Source organism: Carlito syrichta, unplaced genomic scaffold, assembly GCF_000164805.1.
Source record: "Carlito syrichta isolate Samal-C Ts95f unplaced genomic scaffold, Tarsius_syrichta-2.0.1 Scaffold123370, whole genome shotgun sequence".
Classification (NCBI taxonomy): Eukaryota; Metazoa; Chordata; class Mammalia; order Primates; family Tarsiidae; genus Carlito; species Carlito syrichta.
The window spans coordinates 790,165-804,095 of record NW_007067466.1 but is presented as its reverse complement, the minus strand read 5'-3'; the positions used below and the strand labels follow the sequence as shown (position 1 = coordinate 804,095).

The window sequence follows — 13,931 nt, the reverse complement described above, 5'->3', positions numbered from 1 at the left end:
TGCACTCCAGTCTGGGTGACAGAGTGAGACTCCAACTCAAAAAAAAAAAAACAAAAACAACAACAACAACAAAAAAAGAAAGTTCCAAGATTCTAATCGAGGCTTGGTCTTTCTGGTGACCAGCCCCCATCCTGGGGCTATCTGGGAGCCCACCGAAAGTCACCTCATAAGCAAACATTCAGGTATGGTTGAAAAGGCCTTGTTACACATAGTGAAAGATGCTCCTATCACCTTATGACTCATCAAATTCTGAGGGTTTTAGAAGCTATGTACCAGCAACTGGGCATGACGACCCAACACACATATATTTATCTTGGCATCACCACTTCCGCCTGGTTGTGCCTGGCACACAGAAGGTATTTGTTGAGCGAATGAATGAATGATAGAACAAATGAATGAATGATAGGAGATGAGAGAACACCGAATCTGCGTGTTGTTCTAAGGCTCTTCGGGCACCTTGAATGGTCTCCCTAGTTCTTTCTGTTTAGGAAGCGAGACTTGGAGAGGTGGTTCTGGCTGGAGGGGCAACTGCTAGCACACAGATGCTCTGTCTCACCCTGTCCAGGAGCTCTGTTGTCACCTCCTCTCTGTTGAGACTGTCAGCTCTCCCGACTCCCCAGGTTTATTTGATCATTTTGCTTGCAATGAGATACCTTTGATCTTGTTTAGGGATGTTTTGCCCATTCTGTTGGGTCCAGATTAGGTACATTCCTGTCTTGGAGCTTCAAAGTCCGTGTTTTGTTTTGTTTTTTTTTAAAGAATCTAATTAGACCTTCTGCGGCAGAAAGACAGAAGGGTGCGAACTCGCTCCCCACCGAGCTGCTGGTTGGAGTCTCATTTTTAACCCGGGCTCGGCCTTGTTCTCGACGTGCGGAAAAATGTTTTCTTGGCTTTAGTGATGGAGTTTCCAAGTAGGGGATCGTGCCCTTTTGTTTCTTTAGTTTGGAAGAATTGTTTGTACCAAGCGATGGGTCAGGGGTGGTTGAGCAAGTTTGAAACAGGGGTTTGAGCCTTGAGGGTCCTGACATGTCCCTCCAGCTGCCCTCAGGGACAGGAGGGGGCCGTGGGGCCTGAAATGTCTGGCCTGGCTTCCCAGAGTGTTCTCCTCCCAACTCCACCCTCCCCCTTGTCTCAACTGCCCCAGCGCCTCTGCCTGATTCATATCTCAGCTTTTATCCTGACCAGCCTTTCCCAGACTGGTTCCTTGAGACCATCGTGAGGTTCCTTGGCCGATTCTGTTTTGTAATTTCATTATTATACTCCTCTCTTGTGAATTCACAAGGCTTATTAGCCTACCAAAGGCCCTGAAAAATCCTGCTGTACAGATTTCTCTGTATTTATGCCTATCCCACCTTTCTTCCATATAATTTAAGCACAGAGCACTTAGCAGTAGCCAGCAGAGCATCTTGTGGGTGGAAGACGTTTTGGGGAACACTGCTTGGCTATTTCTTGGCCACCATATTTTGAGAAAACATGGGCATTTCAGTCCAGAGAAAATGAATGCTTCTTCTGGTGAGTTCTTATTGTTCAGTCCTTCAGCCTACGATACACAGAAGCTTTAATGTAGGGTTCGTGAATGCCACCTCTCTGGGGACAGTAAGGATGGCTTGGGAGGTTTGTGTGGAGTTGGAGGTGAGTGTATCACCCTTGAGCAATTCTCAATCGCTAAGGCTTAAAATAATGTGATACAGGGTCTCCCATCTTCGATTCCATTTGACGTGTTTAGGGCATTCACTGACAATTAAAAATCATGATAGTAATCATTGGTGATGCTATTATTGTCCATGTTACCTGCCCTTTATGGGATGCTAAATATGTGTCAGGCATTATGCAAAGTCTTTCTATGTGGTAGCTAATTTAGTACTTGCTACAAACTTGTAAGAGAGGTATTCTTATTATCCTCATTTTACTGGTGAGGAAACCAAAGCTCATAGAGGCACTATGGCTTGCTGAAGCTCACACAGCCAGTTATGGTGGTCTCTGATTGCTAGAAACTAAGACGGTCTCATTTTTGGCACATCTGATGCTTTTTTTTTTTTGAGTTGGAGTCTCACTCTGTCGCCCAGACTGGAGTGCAGTGGCCGCTCCCGGCCACCGCAGCCTCGACCTGCTGGGCTCCGGCGATCCTTCCGCCTCAGCCTTCTGAGTAGCCAGAATTACAGGCATGCGCTACCACGCCCGGCTGATTTTTTGATTGATTGCAGAGATGAGGTCTCGCTGCCCAGGCGGGTCTCGAACCCGTGGGCTCAGGCAATCCACTCACCTCAGCCTCCCAAAGGCGCGGGATGACAGGCTGAGCCACCGAGCCCGGCCTGATGCTTTTTTTTAAAGACATCTACGAGGACGTGTCATCTGTGCAACAAGACATGTTATAACCACAGGATTCTATTAATGGGTTTTTCAGAATCGTGTCTTCCTCAGGACAATGAAAGTGAAAAATTATTTCAGGGTCTGAAGTGCCAGTGTTACTCAGGGGAATACTATACATTGGATTTAATTGCTTAATAACTTAAAGTCAAATGGTTTTTTATATGATACACTCTACTGAAGGAGAGAATCATTTCATTACTTCTAAATTTTCATTAACTTTTGCTTCCTAATCTGATAATAGAGGGTAGCTGTGGGTAAGAGACGACTGATGCTATAGGAAGAGGGGTAGGGGGAAGAAACTGTCTTTTTTCTACCTGCCCTCCTCCTAACCATCTACCTCCTTACCCTTCTTCAGATTTTTTTGTTGCCTGCAGAGCTCTGATATTTCAACCCATCCCTCAAATTCCTAGTTGTTGACTGTGCACGAATCTGAGAATGATCACAAAAACCTGGGATGCAGGGGAACCCATAACTCAGATCCATCAAAAACAGAGATGTTAGAAGACATGTGGGCTGTGCACGAGATACGTGGCGCTGGGAATGCTGGTATTGGGGCCACATTTGGTGATGGAGATTGAGCCTCAATGCCAAGCACAAGGGGCTGAAAGCCCTCCGTTTATCCTTATAATTTTCTTTTCTTTCTTTCTTTCTTTTTTTGTTTGAGTTGGAGTCTCACTCTGTCACCCAGGCTGGAGCACAGTGGCACACTCATGGTCACTCCAGTGTCGAATTGCTGGGGCTCCGGCGATCCTTCTGCCTCAGTCTTCCAAGTAGCTGGAACTCTAGGCATGTGCTACCATGCCCAGCTCATTTTTTAAATTTATTGTGGAGATGAGTTCTCGCCAAGTTGCCCAGGCTGTTCTCGAACCCGTGGGCTCAGGCAGTTCCCTCACCTCGGCCACCCAAAGTGCTGGGATTACAGGTTTGAGCCACCACGCCTGGCCCTTATCCGTATAATTTGCTTGTGACCAGGCGGGTTTGACTGGATCTTAGCAGTGGAAAACAGAGAATGGGCATCTATTCCTCCTTGGAAGATGAGCCCTGGGTGTTGCAATGATCACATAATGAAATAAGACTTCTCTTCTTCTCGTTTAGGAAATCTGACATTTTAAAGAGTCTGCTCCCCACGAAGAGGAAACATTCCAAAGGAACTCGGGGTGTCAAAGTTGAGGTCCTCACAGGCACCCCCATGGATGGCATGACGATCCGTCTGTCTGGGAGAAGGCCATGATTTCTTCTCATCTCTCGTGTGGTTCTGTGTTCTCCAGTGACAATTCTTCCACTTTTTTTGGTGCCATGGGAAAAACCTGAAGGATAGGCAGAACTGCTCCCCAACTTGTGACCCTCCCTGTGGTTGTAGTAGCTCTCATAGGACATGAGGATTGGAGATCACTCCCTTGTGCTGCCTTTCAGAGCTGAACCAAAGAATGTGCTTTCTCTGTCTCTAGCGCTTCGGTGTCTGCTCATTTCTTCATTTCTGTAAGTTTTCGTTGCTCATGCCTTCTAGTCATCCTATGTAATCACAGGACGTCCTTAAAGTTTTCCGGCACGACCTGCGTGCACCCGGATTCCTGGGGGGCTCCCCCATGGCTCAGTAAGCCCGTGGTCCAAGGGCACTACCATGAGGCACTGCATTAATTGTTGCATACAGTTGTTACCCGACGACACACACACACAGCAGGCCGGCTGCCAAGGGGCTGCCCATCACGGTCCCCGGGCGTGCCCCACGTGCAAAGGAGAGAACAAAATTCTGTTTCGCGTGGACGGTAAGCAGATGAACTTGCTTGCCGTTCTCGAAGTGAGGCCTGAAGGGAACGAGAACTGGGGTGGGTTTTTGCGCTTTAAGAAGGGCAAGCGATGCAGCCTTGTTTTTGGACTGATAATCATGACCTTGGTGATGGCTTCTTACATCCTTTCTGGGGCCCACCAAGAGCTTCTGATCTCATCGCCTTTCCATTACGGAGGCTTCCCCAGCAACCCCAGCTTGATGGACAGCGAAAACCCAAGCGACTCGAAAGAACATCACCCCCCGCCAGTAAATAACATCTCGTACGTGAAGGACTATCCAAGCATTAAGTTAATTATCAGCAGCATCGCAGCCAGGATTGAGTTCACGACCAGACAACTCCCAGACTTAAAGGACCTCAAGAAGCAGGAAGTGCATGTGAGTAGCCTCATGCTAATCTTGGTGGAGTGATTGATTTTAAAGAGTGGATGCTTCCTATGCTGGCACCATTTTGGGAACACAGAAGGAAAATGACTTAAAAATGTCTCAGATGTAGCAAGGATAATTGGACAGCCTCATGGAGCAGAACACACAGAGAGAGTGCTGTCTGCTTATGCTAGCGAGCATCAAGAGGGGAATCTGCTGCCCTGCATAGCACAGCTAGAAATGTTTCAGGGCCAGCCCCTCTTGCCATCGTATCCCAGGACTTCTTGCTTGAAATGTGGTTACGGTAGCTAAAGTTTCCCTTGCAGATCACCATCATTTGGGATTTTCAAGTTAGATGCAATCTGATTTCCTGTTTATATTCTGTCCTCATCGATATTTCTGTCGCTGAAGGCAATTTAAAGACGCAACTTGTAAAAAGATTCTGACTCTTTGATTTCATTTGATCGCTGTGTGTGTTTAAGTGCAGGAAAGGTAAATTTACGGTAGAACGATTAAACTTTTCTCCTTATTGTTTCCATTTTATTTTAATTTGGGGAAAAGCAAAACGTAGTCATTGGCTGTCTACCACGTTTTGCTGGGTTTGATTTTTTTAATCAGGGTCAAATCATAGCTCAGATCTGAGCACTCTTATCCATATCGGGACCTGTCCACGTTGTGGCTAGAATGTGTCCTTGCTAATTTGTCTTGCCTCTGCATCTGTCCCTCTTTTTCTTTCTCGTTGCAGATGTTCTCAGTAATCCCCAGTAAGTTCCTTGCCAGTAGCAAGAGCCCCTGCTGGTACGAGGAGTTCTCAGGGCGGAACACCACCGACCCCTACCTGACCAACTCCTACGTGCTGTACTCCAAGCGGTTCCGCTCCACCTTCGACGCCCTCCGCAAGGCCTTCTGGGGCCACCTGTCCCACGCCAATGGGAAGCATTTCCGCCTGCGCTGCCTCCCCCATTTCTACATCATCGGGCAGCCCAAGTGCGGGACCACCGACCTCTATGACCGCCTGCGGCTGCACCCAGAGGTGAAGTTCTCCGCCATCAAGGAGCCTCACTGGTGGACCCGGAAGCGGTTTGGTGAGTGCTGTGTGCCAGGGCTCTTGTCTGGTCTCATTCTTTCACCCGTTGGTTCCTTCCTTAGGCAAAGGGCCGGGGGTCCGTGTGAGGCTCCTCCAGAGCAAGGGTTGGGGAGAGGAGAAGAAGACACTGAGAGGCAGAGAGCTTTGACAATTCACTTGCCGTTAGATGGTTCGTGAGCAAAAGACCCAACAGGGGCTGGAACCTGCTTGACAACCACTCAGTGAGCATTGGCTGAGTGCCAGCTGTGTGCAGGGCAAGGGGATAGGGGCGGAACGGGCAACTGGTCTTGTCCTGAGAGCCTGGGCACATGACCCCAGCCGTGTGTGGTAGGTGCTGGTGGCTAGGCCAGTGAGGGACACATGGCCTGGGCTCTGGACTCCCAACTTTGTGCCGGTCCCAGCCTGTGCTGTTCTAGCTGCAGCCCCCACACCTGGAGGAGACAGAGCTGCTTGGGACCTCAGCTTCTCTGGCCTGCCCTGTCTGCCCCATGGGTTTGGTATGAAAACCACATGGAGATGGTTCTGGAGGCCTTTGTCACGGGCTGGGCATGTGCACTGTCTGCCCCTCCCTGCTCTAGCAGCCCCGGCACCCTGCAGCCTTCAGGTCACTGTTTCCTCTTCGTAACCTTTTCCCTTCTGCCAGGAGACGTTTGGTCACCGGAGCTAAGGGGTGATACATGCCTGTTGTCAGCCAGAGTGCAGGTCACGAGGGCGTTTCTACATAAGAGACCCAGGTTGCCTGGAAGGGAACCTTCAAAGTTTTCCTTAGACCAATTCTTAATGTGCTTCCTGACAAACGTTTAATTCCACCCCCTTGTTCATCCTGGAGTGAACGAAAGTGTAAATGTTTCTTTTGTGGTTCAGCAGTGGCCGTGGTAGGAGCCAAGTCTCCGTGTTCCATGTCCCTGCGCATTCGCTGGGCATGTCTGAACACACTCCCCTGCTCCCCCCACAGCCCACGGTGATTTCCCCTTAATGAAAACCAGCTTTCCGCTGGCAGGAAAGAGGAAAGACAGAGGCGTGCCTCTGGAATCTCGTCTTCAATGTCACCTTGAACCTCTTGTTGTTTTGGCCATGAATGTCCTCTTTCCACTTTCCATTGACTTTAGTAGCTGCGGTGTTGAACAGTGTGTTTTAAAAATGTTTGCAAGTGAAATTTATGCATTTTAAAGGCAGAGGGTGAGTTTAGGCTGTATGTGGCGGATGCCAGAATCTTTTTTTATGTTATTTTTTATTTTAAAGATACGGGGTACAATTCAGGGTTAGGTATACAAGTGTTCATTTGTTGTGGAGGTGTGTCCCTCCCTCCCCTGGCAGTTTCCCACTACTGCCAATCCTTTTCTTATAGTATTACGATAATTGTTCAAGTTCCACTTATAAGTGAGTACATGTCACACTCAGTTCTTTGTTTCTGTGATAGGCCACCCAGTACTGTAGATTCTAAGTCCATCCAGGTTGCTGTGAAGTTCATAATTTTGTCCTTCTTTATGGCTGTGTAATATTCGTCATGTATATGTATCACAATTTTTTTTTTTTTATCCAGTCAGTCCTCTTTTGATGGGCAGCACGGTTAGTTCCATGTTTTTGCTGTTGTGAACAATGATGCCAGAATCTTTTTATGTTTCTTCTCTCCAAATTGGTGTCTGTCCAGGGGTTGATCAGTTCCCCTTATTGTTTGGACCAATGGACGGGGCCGCTTGATTGAACAGGTCAGGAGAGAGAACATCAGGAAGATACTGGCTGGGCCATGATGCAGATGACATCGTGGAGTTTATTGGATGTTCCTCCCCTCTCCCCCGTGGTCTGCCCTTTCTCCTTCTTCCTGTTGGACACAATGCTTCCCTCCTGTACAGCTCCAAACTCTCTGGCCCGCCAAGCACATATGTTTATCACTCTTGAGTTGTTGGCCAGCCTCAAAGCTGCCGCTGCCACTGCCACTGCCCAGCTTAGTGGCAGTGTCTTCCGCCCCATGAAGCATGCAGGGTTCAAAAGAGGACAGCTGGTCTGCAGAGACCTGCACCCCATCCCCAGTTGCCTCCTTCTGAAGCTTAGCTGGGCTGAGGCTTTGGCTGCTGGACTCAGGCCCCTTGGGCTTTCCGTCCCTCTCTTGTTTCTCTCCAGGAGGCCACAACCAAGCAGTGGCAACTCCTCCAGTAACTCCTGTTTCTTGGTTCTTGTAGGAATCGTCCGCCTGAGAGATGGACTGCGAGACCGCTACCCCGTGGAAGATTATCTGGACCTTTTTGACTTGGCCGCACACCAAATCCATCAAGCACTGCAGGCCAGCGCTGCTAAGGAACAGAGCAATGTGAATAAAATCATCATCGGTATGGCTTCTTTGTCGCTTTGGGAGGAGGGGGTGGGGGGGTGGGGTGTCCTCCCTGGAGTCCCAGCTCATGCTCTGGGGGTCTCGGCACCCTCTCTGGAATGATCCTGGCTCATGCTCTGGGGTCTCGGCACCCTCTCTGGGAACCCAGCTCATGCTCTGGGCCTAGCCCAGATTTGCTTCACCCGCAGATCGTTGGTTTGGTTGATGCAGACTTCTGCTGAGCCTCTATTTCCGCACCTGGCTGGCACCCTTGCCTCTCCAGTGTTCACATAATCACTTTTGCTATGAAGCAGAAATGGTGACTTTCTGATTCTACAGAAGGATAGCTGATGGCTTTAAAAAAAAAGTTGCCATTTTTTGGTTTTATTTATCTAAGCAGACATATTGACTTCTTTTCCTGATCTACTGACCGGAGTAAGTTGGGATGGGAATTCACAAATGCGATTAACTGGTTAGTCATCGATGTATGACCTAGGGCTTTTGTAATCCCTGGCTGCTGGGACCTATAAAGATGGAGACAGCGTCTCCTGGAATGGACACAGCCCTCGCACCTTGCCTATGACGAATAGCTGTTTAAAAAACCTGTCAACCTAATGCCTTTGGGCATTCCAAAGGAGGCTGTTTGATTGATAATCATTTGTTTTAAATACTCATAAGAATGATTTCTAGATAAACATATTCATTCATTTTTTATTTTTATTTTTTTATTTTTTTGAGTTGGAGTCTCACCCTGTCGCCCAGACTGGAGTGCAGTGGCCGCTCTCGGCCCCTGCAGCCTCGACCTGCTGGGCTCCGGCGATCCTTCCGCCTCAGCCTTCCGAGTAGCCGGCATTACAGGCACGCGCTACCACGCCCGGCTGGTTTTTTGATTTATCGTAGAGATGAGGTCTCGCTGCCCAGGCGGGTCTCGAACCCGCGGGCTCAGGCCATCCGCTCACCTCAGCCTCCCAAAGGCGCGGGACGACAGGCTGAGCCGTGGAGCCCGGCTACAATACAGCATTATTAACTGTGGTTCACATGCTGTGGGTTATGTCCCTAGATTTGATTCATCTGACATGACTCTTTTTATTGGATTCGACTTCGAAGACATTTATCCTCTTCTGTCTTTTGAAATAGTGAGATTTAATCACATATTTTGCTTAAATTGTTGATCTGAGGCAGTGATCTGTTGTTTAATTTTCCTAGCTCTGTAATATTTTGAATCTCCAAATTAAATGAAACAATTAGCTACTAAGAGGAACTGCAATCAGCCCTTTGAAAGATGAGTTTTTACTTTGGAGTCTTATGTCCTCAGCCCTGATTTATATATTCGATTTTTTAACTCAAAGAAATCAGGTCACGGGGCGTCACCTCCAGTATAAATTGGCTATTAGCTAGTCTTTTGAAAACTTGGGGGTCCAAACTCCCCAAATGAAAAACCTAATATATTTCACTGTAACTCGCAGACCATATGCCTCTGAGAAAATCTCATGTTTTTATGAAAGAGCTGAAAATATGCATTCTTGGTCCAGGAAACAGACACTAAGATAATGAATGAAAAAGGAAAGCCTTGGTTTAGTTTCCTGGTTTTACTTCTTGATTGAATAAAGAACAAAGAATAAAATTACTGTGCTGAGGTCTACTTAAAGCAGAGTTTGGTGAGTTTTACGGTAGCTCCATGGTGTGACCGGCAGGGTAGAGAAGCAGATGAAGACTACACAGATGTAATCCAGCCTGTGCTCACCACCAGCTCTGTGCCATGTGACAAGTTGTTTTTCCTGTTCCGGGACTCAGTCTGCATGTCTGTAGAGTGGGATCGTTGAGACAGGTCGTTTCCAGGCTCCTCCCAGCCCTAAAATGTGATTCAGCTGTTTCAACTCTTCCTCCTGGTTAGACCCTGGACAGAGATAGGAGAGACTTTCATCATCTTCGGCCCATAGGTTGAAAAGGGCCTTTCTCAGCCATCTGTGCTAACAGCTAGAGTCACACAGGAGGTTCAGGACTCGAGTGGCCTGAATTTGATGGCTGACCTTGGGCCTGGGACTTGAGACATGTGAAAGGACCCTGCATCTGCTCCCAGGGTACCCCAGGAGGTACCTTGCTCCTTGAACTGTCTTTCTTAGTTTTTAAGGTCTGAGAAGGGGAGGGGCCGTGGCTTATGTCCTCATCTGTCCCCAGTGCCAAGCACAATTTGGAGCACAGATTAGACACCACATGAATGCTTTTTGGGTGGATGAAGGATGGACAGTGGATGGATGTAGAGAAGACAGACAGGTGGATGGACGAATGCTTCTGTGGTTCTAGAACCTAATCATTTTTGATATTTGATGGAATCTGTGCCAATTTAGGTAGAGAGCTCACTTGTCTTTATATTATTCCTTTAGTCACTGTGAGTAGAATTTTCAAAACAACTTCTGATTAACTTGTCTTTTCTATATCCTATGGTATCATCTCTTAAAAAAAAAAAAAAAAAAGAATAGGCCAGAACAGAGCTGTTGGCCTGACCGTGATCACACACCCAGCAGAACAAATGAGGCCCTGGTGACTTCCTGCAGTGTTTGATGTACTTGTCACTGACCAGAGACTCGGTCTTTTGACGCAGATTTTGCCTGAATAAGTGACGTTGAGATGTATCCTTTAGTACTAGGCAAAATGTCTGGAAATCGAGTGCAGAGCCGAGGGATTGATTTGCCTTTCTTTCTAAATTTCTAAAGACTTTCCTAAAAACAAACAAACACACCACAGCAGCACAAAAACCCCAGGGAATTCACTCCCTCATCTGAGAGGTCCGTGGCGCTGAAGCATCTGTGTCTTGGTCTCGTCTCTGTTCTAGGTTGTGTGTTTGCCATTTTTGCCCTTCAGTCACGGAGTTCATGATGAAACAGTCTGGGTCCCAGTGGCTGTTCACCTGGTCAGCACTGAGTAGACACCAACCACATGCAGGCAGTAGCCACACAGGAGACAGAACCCAGGGCTGAGGCCAGTGAGCCTTCTGTCAAAGCCTTCCTCTCTTTTGGTCTTAGTGTGCGCCCCGCGACTAACCATGATGGTTTCAAGGAAAGACAGATGCAAACCGTGCCTGATTTCCTAATGAGGGTTAGGTTCTCAACTATTCCTTTACCCCTGACACTTTTGAAAGGAAACTCCAGTACATTCTCAGTGAACCTTTAGCATTTCACAGAGCTCTGCGCCATGAGCAAAGTTGAATATTGCAAAATGGGGAGTTCCAGATGCTAGTGAAGGTGCTATTTTTTGCTCACCTTGGAGAGAGGAGAACCAGGGGCTACCTGGTCTTGTGTGGGTCACCTGAATTTCCAGACAGAGGTATCTGGGGTGGAATTAGGGTGTGACTGTGGCACGGTGGGCGTCCATCCTCCTCCCCTTGGAATCCCATCTGCTGGCAATGACTGACCAGTTCGCCCTTCTCTGCTGTCTAGGAGGAAGGCATTGGGATCAAATTTGGCCTCCGACACATAGGGCGCCTCTGTGAGAGCCCATAGTCCCGCTGCTGTTCACTTGCGATGTGTTCTGTTTCCAGGTGAGGCCAGTGCCTCCACGATGTGGGATAACAATGCCTGGATGTTTTTCTATGACAACAGCACGGACGGCGAGCCACCATTTCTGACCCAGGATTTCATCCACGCCTTCCAACCAAATGCCAAGCTGATTGTCATGCTCAGGGACCCCGTGGAGAGGTGAGTGGCTTTATGTCTTCTATTTGGGGTGAGAGGAAGAGGTGCTTTTGAAGGACAGTGTTTTCTTCTCACCACAAACAAGATTTTGTCTCTTTTTTAAAAAAAATAAACAAACTTAACTTGCAATGTTACTGCTATTTCTTATGTAAATATTATTCTTGGGGCAGTCCTCACTGTGTCTAAACAAACTGCAGGCTGTTTCTTAGCTGTTCTGACCCTGGTCTGTGGGCCTTCAGCCTCTAGCAGGCTTGACCTGGAGACGTAGGGTGGTTCCTTGGTACTGTCAGGGCATGGAAACACCCTTAAAATCAGGAATGTGGGAGTTCTTTATGTGGTTTAACGCCTGGAGTTCCATGTCTCCCAACTTGGTTGATGCCTTCCTTTACCTTGTTGGCATCAACCAAGTCGGGATGTGTTGGCATCAACCAACTCTGAATGTGTAGTCTCCAGCTTTCTTTGAAAGACCAAAAGAACAATGGCAGACAGAGCAGCTTGTTTTTAAGATCAGGGGCTGCCCAGTTTGGGTGGAGCCAAGATATCATGATACTGCATAGCCAGTATGCAGGTGGCCTGCCCAGTGCTGGGTAATGCTTACATCTTGGCTGATGCCTGTATAGGTCACAGAATCTCAGGGCTGCCAGGACCTTAAAATTATTAAGTCCAACGCTCCCTCCCAATGCCACATCAGAGATTGGGGGGTGGTCAGTCTGGTCCAAGGCCCATTGAGACAAGGAATTCTCCACCCAGGATGGCCAGTCTAGCTTAGGATAGCTGTGTTCTTTTTAGGACAGCTGTTTAAGACCGAGTCTGTCTGGGGAGCGTCCACCCTTTGATTCCATTTCTTCTTTGTAAAGCCACATAGATGAATTTGAATCCTTCCAAAATGGAAGAGCCTGCCAATATTTAAAGACTAGGGCCACAAACCCTTTGTGTCTTATTTTCCTTCGGGCTAACTATATTGTTATGGGTTGAATTGTGTCCCCTCAAAAGATAGGCTGAAGTCCTCTGTATGACTGTGATCTTATTTGGAAATAGGACCTTTGCGGATGTAACCAGGTTATCATGAGGTCATACTGTCTTAGGGTAGCCCCTTCCCCATCCTAAGACACAGGGCACATGTCATGTGAAGAGTTTGGAGTGATGCTGCCGTAAGCCGAGGAGTGCCAGGTTTTTCTGGCAACCACCAGGAGTTGGGGAGAGGCATGGGACAGATTCTCCCTCAGAACCCCCAGAAGGAACCAACCCTGCCAACACCCGGATTTCAGACTCTAACTTCCAGAGTGATGATCTCTTATCAATACATTCCTGTGATTATGCACTGCCAGCTTGTGGGGTGAGTCCCGGGAGATCCACACCCCTTGTGTTCTCCTCAGGTGGTACGCCTTCCTGGCTCCACATCTTTGACAGTTATAAGAAATAGGCATGTTTGTTGTGGGGGTTTTAGAAAATAAACTGGAAAACTATAAAGGAAAACTGTTTTCCAAAACACCAATCCTCTCCCACCCGGATAACGACTGTTTCTGTTTTGGCGTATTTTCTCCCAGATTTCTTTTCTGTGCAGATCAGTGTGCGTGTTTGTACGTGTAGGTGTGACTAAACATTCTTGCCTCTTGGTGCTTCCACTTGCACTGTTGTCCCCGAAGGATGTGCTCTCGTGTCGGCCCCAGTCACACTCCTGAGTTGCTCTTCCTCTGGTGGAGTCCTCTGCGGCGATCGTGCTCCTCTGAGGGTGACCTGGCCAGAGCTGAGCCGATCAGCTGAGCTGATCACATGCTGGCTCTCTCTCCTGGGGCCACGCTGGCCAGCAGGGACCACGTGCTTTTACTCCCTGCTTCCCATGCATCTTCTGGCCTCAAGAATCTGTCCACTCTGGTTCCAAGAAAGCCACTGACCCTGCTGTCCCTTGCCATGTGCCACCTGCTAGGTCCCATGCTTCAGGGGCAGGACTTTTCCTCATGGAGTCGGCCAGTCTCCCCTGGTCTGAGAGCAGTTGACACAAACCAGCGCTACTCTCACGATGACACAACCGTCAGCCTCGAAGGGAGAGGCCTGCTGACAGAACTGACCTCTCGCCGCCCACTGAGGTGTTTTCACAGCTGCTCTCTCTACCTCCCTCCTCGTCTCAGCCCCCAGCTGAGGTTCACAAGGTTGGAACATTCTCTCCGGAGTGCACTCTCTGTTCACCAAATGTCTTCCTGTTGCTTCTCCCTAGTTCCTCATTCTAAGGGAGGTCATAGGGTGCCTCAACCTCGGGGGGCTGGGAGAGTGAAAACAGCAGTCTTTTGTAGCTCTCCGGGCACAGAGAGGTGGGGACTGGTC

At 48.3% G+C, this 13,931-nt stretch overlaps 1 protein-coding gene across 1 annotated transcript in view; it reads left to right on the top strand.

Annotated features, from left to right (window-relative positions):
• Positions 1-13,931, top strand: part of CHST15 (carbohydrate sulfotransferase 15) — a 90,137-nt gene that overhangs the window by 53,277 nt on the left and 22,929 nt on the right. Inside the window, exons 2-5 of the mRNA XM_008048352.2 lie at positions 3,466-4,534; positions 5,268-5,607; positions 7,790-7,936; positions 11,456-11,612. Coding sequence (XP_008046543.1) covers positions 3,992-4,534; positions 5,268-5,607; positions 7,790-7,936; positions 11,456-11,612 — 1,187 coding nt within the window. The 5' untranslated portion in view covers positions 3,466-3,991. The remainder of the gene's footprint in view (positions 1-3,465; positions 4,535-5,267; positions 5,608-7,789; positions 7,937-11,455; positions 11,613-13,931) is intronic.